Below are 7,132 nucleotides of genomic sequence, written 5' to 3'. Positions count from 1 at the left end.
AGAGCAGTGTGGAGAAGAAAGTAATAAAAGGCAACATTGCATGCTTTTTTAAAGTAGGTTTAGGAAAACAAAAAACAAACAAACAGATTAAAAGATTCTTTTGGAGCCATACATTCATGTTTCTTCTTTATTCTGACATTACTACATTTGTATGTAATGTCATGAAAGAGTCCATTTTGCTTGTTGTTATTTCCATTTCCATCTAATCTTTGGAAAGGGCGTGGGGGTGATAATGGATTTCATAGTGTCTAAAAATGTAAATTCTGGTTGGTTCTTTTTTGTTTTGGATTTTGAAAAATAAAAATAAAAACTAGAGAATCGAAAAAGACCAGGTACTTTGAGTTTTCTGTTCTGTGTACATCTGTATCTTTCATTACTAGATGTACACTGGTTTACACAAGAAGTCACAAGTGGCTCAGTTGGTAGAGTTGGCCATATCTCTCATATTTATTTTAAAGATGTCTTTTTAAACGGAGAATGAGGAAGCTAACAATCCATTATAGGTCAAATATTTTAACGTGAGCCACAAATCTGATTGATTCTGTGTCGCAACAGTCAATCAGAGTTTAGCTTCCCTGACGACCTCAAAGGCCTCGAGAAGTGATCCATCCATTTACAACAAACTTTTTAAAAGTTGTTTTCTTCTCCTTTTGAGGACAGACCTGACAGATATACCAATGTGCATCATCATGTTGTTACAGGCTGTTTGGAGATTTTCCCTCTGTGACATCACAAAGGGCAGTAACCCCTCCCCCAGGTGGGTGACACTCCCACAGCTAGGTGTTTGTTCTGCCCTCTGAATCTGCCTTCTCAACGTAAACAATAGGGGCAGGGTGCAAGAAAGCCCGAGCCACCCAAGCACTTCAAAAGGGGCGTGGTCAGACACGGCTCATTTTCATTTAAAGGTACAGACACAGAAACAGCCTGTTCTGAGCAAGGCTGAAATAGAGGGGTTTATAGGCATGATCAAATGACAAGAAACTTCACAGACATGTTTAGGGGAGCTCTGAGACGTATTTATTCTTGTTGAAAAAAAGAGTATACTATGTGACCTTTAATGTCTGACGATTGTATCGTATCCTGTCTCAATGGAATTTAAATAACAAAAGTCAGAGATTGGCTCTTCATATCATCTAATTCGAAGGAGAAATGGTGACACCTCTCGCAATCGATAGCCCTTTTTCAACAGTATGAAATGTAATCTAACTTTTCAACACTATAGTCTGACAGCAAATGATTACTTACCTTGCTCTTCTGGGGCAGACATTCTATATTTTGACATTTTAAAAAACAGCTAATATTAACAGGCGTTTGCTAAAATTGGCTACTAGCATTTATCATAAACTTTTTTTTCACTAAATAGGAAGGTGTTCAGACTTGTAGACCAAATGTAATTCATCAAGTAAGAATACATGGTTAAGTAATACATTTATGATTTTTATTGTTATCTTTCTATTTTACATTGTAAGTTACATTTGGTGACAGGCAGTGCAAATTGGAATTGGGGCATGATGCTGAAAAATCCCTGCTACAGTAGCTGGCTAATGGTTACAGTGAAAACATTGATGGAAACTGTAAAAAAAAACAGGGTAAAATAAGAAAGACATGAAAAATAGCAAATAAATATGTGCGTATGGAACTTTTTCCCCCACCAGAAGCTTAAATCGTATCTTGTGCATACAAAAACGTGAGTTCATTAGCTACGTAAATGACTAGATTGCACTAAACTTGCCATTTTCCATCCTTTATCTATACAGCTTGATCTGTCTATCACCTTTGTCAGTCCCTTTGCTTTTCTAAACACATTTACAGTCTCTGCTAGGATGGTGGACTTTTCCACTAATGATTACAAAAATATTGAGATTTATTACTTTACTGTTATATTCATATGTGCAACCACATTACATAGCTATAAAAAAAAAAAACAAGTTTATTTACCTTATCACATCACTTTTCAGACGTGGTCCAAGCAGCTTCTTTTTAAAAGGACCTGGAAACTTAAAAGCAAGTAGCAAGCAGTGACCAAAACTTCAGAGGTTTGACCCCTGAATGTATTCTCGTCACAAATTCTGGCATATAAAGCATATCATGCTTTGTAATGCTTGGGTCAGCGCGCTGTCCAGGCGAGGTCTGTATGACCTCTCCAGTGTCTCCTGCACCTGTTTTCCACTTCCCCCTTTGTGCATCTACATCCCTTTATATAACCAAGTTCAAAATCGGTCTCCAGGCTATGAATTCCTCTTATGAAAGCTGCTTACTTTCTCTTGATCTGCAATGTGTGGTCTTTTTTTTTTTTTTTTTTTTTGTCAGTCGCAACATCTCTCTTCACTATTCAGCTCTGTAATGTTTGCCTGACCGTTCGAGGTGCCTCTCATTTCTCCTGACTCCTCTTCCTATCAATCATTGCTCTTGGCACTGCGGCCTGTCTTGCTCAGCACCAAGTTGAGTTCGTTCAGCAGATTAGACGGAATAATGGCCTCGCCGCCCAGGACAGGCCTCCTGCCGAGTGTCTTACAGCCGCTCTGGGGAGGGAGGGGTAAAGACATGGGCTGTGATTGTCTGGATAGAGACCTGGAGGGAAAGTGTTGAGGCTGACAGACATCCACAGAGGGTCTCCTGCGCGGGACCTCTGGGGTCTTAAGCGTGTTGTTCGTCTTCGGGGGGAGAGTGGGGGCGTTGGATGGCCTCAGTTTGACGTCTTCAACTGAAGTCCTCCTGTCTGGCAGCTGGGGGGAAATATGGCAGATAATAGAAGGTTAGAATGGACTGAAGACTACAGGGGACACTTTTACTCTGTCCCAAAATCAGCAGAGTTTCTTGTGCCAAAATCTACAAATTCTATTTAGTTACTAATAAGGTGTTGAGTAACAGGATGACAAGAGATGATGGTTAGATGCATTATTTGGTCATTTCTGTTTGAAATCTACCACAGTTTTGCTTTTAGCAAACGTATCACGAGGCTGGGTTCACCGTACAATTTTAATCATGAAGCCTTTTTTGGGGACCTTTTGGCCTCTTTCGCAACGCCGAAACGTAATGTGAATTCCCAGACTGGCAAACATATATTATGCTGTTGCGGAATCATTATGAATGAACAAAGACGTGCCGATGGCTGAGCTTAGTTACGGCACTTTCGCGGGAAAAAAAAAAAAAGGCCGTCCGAAAAGGGCTTTTGATTTCTCACCTGTTTGCTTGGGTTGTGGTTGTGAGGTGGAATCTTCTGGCCTTCAGTCACAGCTCCCCCTGTGGAGAATGTGTGATCTGCAGCTTCATTTGTGTTGAGGCTCCTTGAAAAAAGGTCAGACCCGTGCTGCAAACACACAACAAACAGCCTGATTTAGCCATACAGTAAAATACAAGAAAAGAGGAAAAGAAAGATAGTTTATATAAATGTGTTGCCTTTATTTCATATAAAAGTCATGTTTGCACTTTTTTTGAGCTGCAGCATGACTCAAAGTAAAACAACTTCAAGTAAAGAAAGTTGGTGTGACTATGCAGGATGTATAGATATAAATTGCTGCTGGCCAGACGAGCACAAGCATCTCAAAATAAGCCAGAGGGTGACGATCCTTCGTTCCATCACAGCGATCCAACTGTGTTTTGATCTCTGGCTAAACTTTCTCTTTAACAATGTCTCCTTTTATATCAGTGTGCCCCCCCCCCCCCCCCCCGACCTACACAACTGTCTCTCTTTAACAAATCCTTATTTCATCACAGCTCGGACTCGTCCTTGGACCTTTTACAACCTCCTCTTCTCCAACCCTCCGACGCTCGCCCCCCCCCCCTCCCCACCCCACCATCCATTCCAGGCAGCTTGCTTCAAAAAATTAGGTCCTCCATTGGTAGTTGCTATGGAAACTGTCAGCGCACAATGCTCACTAACAAGTAAGAGAAAGCAAATCAAGACCACTGAAGTGCTCTCTGTCTACTTTTCTCATCTGCACTTTCTCTCTGCCCTTCCCACAAGTCCTGTGTCCTTCCCAGGAGCCCCGGACGTTGGAAGCTGACAATCCTGATATTTAGCGGACTATGGGGGAGAATCCTAATATTTTTTAGCCGCCTCCAGTCTGCTATAGATTTAGCTGTTGCAGATCGAAGAGTTCTGCAAAGAGCAGAGTAAAGTCACTGAAGCCGCAGAAATAAACACCTCGAAACAACAGGCAAAAATTGGCTTTCCCTTTAGATCAATCTCCTCGCAGACAGTGTTGCCCTTTTTACTCGTGAACCCAAACTAAGGCACTAAAAGGCTTTTACAGTAAGCACCTGTGATAAACAACACTTTTTTTTCCTTTGCAGACAGGTTCCCATAAAGGAAGCCGAGCTGAGAGCAAACACTGATTAAACAAGATGAAAAAAAAAAAACAACAACGCAGAGCCGTGAAAGCTCAAGATACGGCAAAGGTTTTTAAATCAGGGATGAGTGTGGCGTTCCGAGTTCTGCTGATTTATTTGGAAATGAGCAGAAAATAGACCATAAATTTAGTCTAATGAGGGGGAGAAGAGAGTTATTCCACTATTAAGTAGTTAGGAATGAATTTTAGAAGGAGAAATAATAAAATATATATATATATATGACACATCCGTCGCTGCTCTGCCTGTGTTTGCTCTGCCTTGCATTATTTATGCCATATGTGCTGTGTCAGCGACTGACAGCAACAACACTTAGCTGTATCTCGCGGCTAAGCACCACAATGCGATTGTTATGGTCGCCTTGACCTTATTCTCACAGCTTTTCCACATAAAGTGATTTATGTTATTGCTGAGTGACCTCGAAAACTTTACACTTCTTCCCCCTGTTTTTCTATTCCATCTGCCTAACTGCGACTGGAAATGGATGATTGGGATAAATATGATTTATCATATCTCCTTGCTCTGAGATATGGATTGTAAAAAAAGGTGATTCATTCCGGCCGTAATCGAGCGTATTTTTCATCCAAATAAGGACGGATGTGGCCACAACGTGCGTGTCACATTCAGTGATATTTTTTGGGGGGGAGCTTGCAGCACAAAAGTAAAAAAGGTTTAGAGAGAGAGAGAGAGGATACATAAACTTCTCCTGCACTCCCAAAGTCGCTGCATGCTCTGCTTATCTCATTGCTCGGTGAAGCTTTTTTTTTTTTTTGCATGAGCGCACTCTTAACATCTCTGTGCTGCACGTCATCTTACCTTCATCCTGATGATTTGTGTCACCCATATGACCTGCGCCTCCCTCTTCTCGCAGCAGAAATGCCTGAGGAGGAAAACAGCCGGGTTAAAGAAGTCGCTGATTTCACTGCATCGTTTTCACACTAATTATAACCAGGTGACTGGATTGGAAGCGGCGATCTTCTCAGGGGATTCGGTTCATTGATCAATATGAATAAGTAGACTTGATGGTATGTGGGCAGATATAACCTATGATTACATGATCCTGATGGGGCAGAGTACGCCTTTGCAGCAGTCATAAGACGATGGCTGATATAAAACCTGTTCGGTTTGAACTTTAGTTAACTTGTTCATATATTATAAAGTACTTAAGTACTAAATCAAAGTATGCAAATCAAAATTCACTCCAAATTGTCTCGCTGTAAACTAGATGAACTTGCCTATCCACAAGTTAATTTTTTCTGCTTAATTGTATCGCCTACGTTCTTTTCTTTTCATCAAAACTGCATAAATCAGAAAAGCAGCCCTGAAGACACAGGGGCCCAAAAGGTAGACGTTAAAGTTTAAGTGAGAAATGGCTTTAATCATGCTGAAAAGGCCGTGAGTCAAGCTACCAAGCTCACAGAGATGAAGCTTATTTCTTAGTCTCGCTAGTGGTTAATACCAATAAAGGTAACTACTTGGGCTGTCAAACGGTTAAAATTTGAATCCGAACCAATCGCAAGATTTCAATAGTTAATTGCAATTGATCAGACTTTCAACTGCATGTTTGAAAGTCCATTAATTTGCATATACAAATAAAAAAGGTTCTGTCTCATGCTGTACTTAAGGCGATGAAATTGAAATAAACGAAGGACCTTCTGGTAGATCAAAAGGTGACGACATGAACTTAACCTCTGAAAAGAGAACTTTTGTTCTTTTGTTCTCTGAAATGTTTCATGTCTTAAGGTGGATATTACTTTGGACTCGTCAGCTGAGTTTTTGAAAATGAAATGAGACTTTCAAAGGTTCAGTAGTGTCATTCCATTCATCACTCTGACTATAGGGAGACACTGCGGAGGCTAATCTACGGTGCGCCTAAAGGGACAAAATGGCATGTGATCAATCGCGATCAAAATAAAAGAATTATTAGCGGTTAACTAGTTCATGCTAATAGCCCTGTTAGCTACAGTGGAGCTCAGCATGCTAGTGTGCTATATGGTATTGCTAGTGCTGTGCTTTATTGTTGCTATCTAGCACCAAATCAAAAATATATGCCACACATCAACAAGTTATTTTCAGCCAGAGCAGAGGCTTGTTGCGAGCATGGCTAAACATGAAAGCCCAGCATTCTCTTGAACTTTCAGATATTGTTTCAGATGTTGTTCTAGTCTCAGTGTTGTCAGGAATGTTCACTGAATTCAGATATGTGAAATTGAATTCTGAATGTGTTTATCCCAATATCAAAAAAAAGGAATATTTGTCAACTTGACTGTAGCTCTGTAACTGAGCCGATCACGTATACAAGAAAAAGCACAAATTGATTCAATGACTGTGTCTATTCACTTTGTATGCTTCATTATCATACTCTCATATATTTTTACCTACACTGATAGCGCCACTACTTACCCACTTGGATTTAACTTTAACATTTTATTATTTTGAAATCTCTGCACCCCCTTGAGTCTTTCACTTGAGGGATATTTCAAGGGGAAAGGGGAAAAGTCAGACTCATCAATTATGAAATGGAGAACCTCTGCACGCACTCACCATTGTTGTTTATCAGTGTAGACGGTGAAGCCCCAGCTGTTTAACAAGAAGAAGACAGGTCACAGTTTTTAGAGTTCACTTCTGCAACTTACAATGTCCTGTAACACTGCCTTCACTGAAAAGATGAAGCTTACAAACATGTTTTTCAAAAAGACATGTGGAATATTAAACTATAGAACCTCAGAACAGATCAAACCAGTGTAAATTAAATTATTATTAAAACGCAATCAAGGCTCAA

The 7,132-nt window shown here is 40.3% G+C and overlaps 1 protein-coding gene and 1 long non-coding RNA gene across 4 annotated transcripts in view; one reads left to right on the top strand and one right to left on the bottom strand.

Annotated features, from left to right (window-relative positions):
* Positions 1-1,416: 1,416 nt before the first annotated feature.
* The window catches only part of arap2 (ArfGAP with RhoGAP domain, ankyrin repeat and PH domain 2), a 139,322-nt gene continuing 133,606 nt past the window's right edge, over positions 1,417-7,132 (bottom strand). For all 3 annotated transcript variants that reach the window (XM_020629236.3, XM_020629234.3, XM_065950534.1), the window contains 4 exons: positions 6,895-6,930; positions 5,167-5,230; positions 3,185-3,310; positions 1,417-2,726 (listed from right to left, as the gene is read on the bottom strand). In XM_020629236.3, the coding sequence (XP_020484892.2) occupies positions 2,397-2,726; positions 3,185-3,310; positions 5,167-5,230; positions 6,895-6,930 (556 nt within the window). In that variant the 3' untranslated portion in view covers positions 1,417-2,396. The remainder of the gene's footprint in view (positions 2,727-3,184; positions 3,311-5,166; positions 5,231-6,894; positions 6,931-7,132) is intronic.
* LOC136177492 (uncharacterized) lies at positions 3,724-4,575 on the top strand. The gene is made up of 2 exons (XR_010665095.1): positions 3,724-3,885; positions 3,968-4,575. It is a non-coding gene; the product is annotated as an uncharacterized lncRNA (long non-coding RNA).

The sequence above is a fragment of the Labrus bergylta genome, chromosome 22, assembly GCF_963930695.1.
Source record: "Labrus bergylta chromosome 22, fLabBer1.1, whole genome shotgun sequence".
Classification (NCBI taxonomy): domain Eukaryota; kingdom Metazoa; phylum Chordata; class Actinopteri; order Labriformes; family Labridae; genus Labrus; species Labrus bergylta.
The sequence above is the reverse complement of the archived record's forward strand: the minus strand, read 5'-3'. Positions and strand labels throughout refer to the sequence as shown.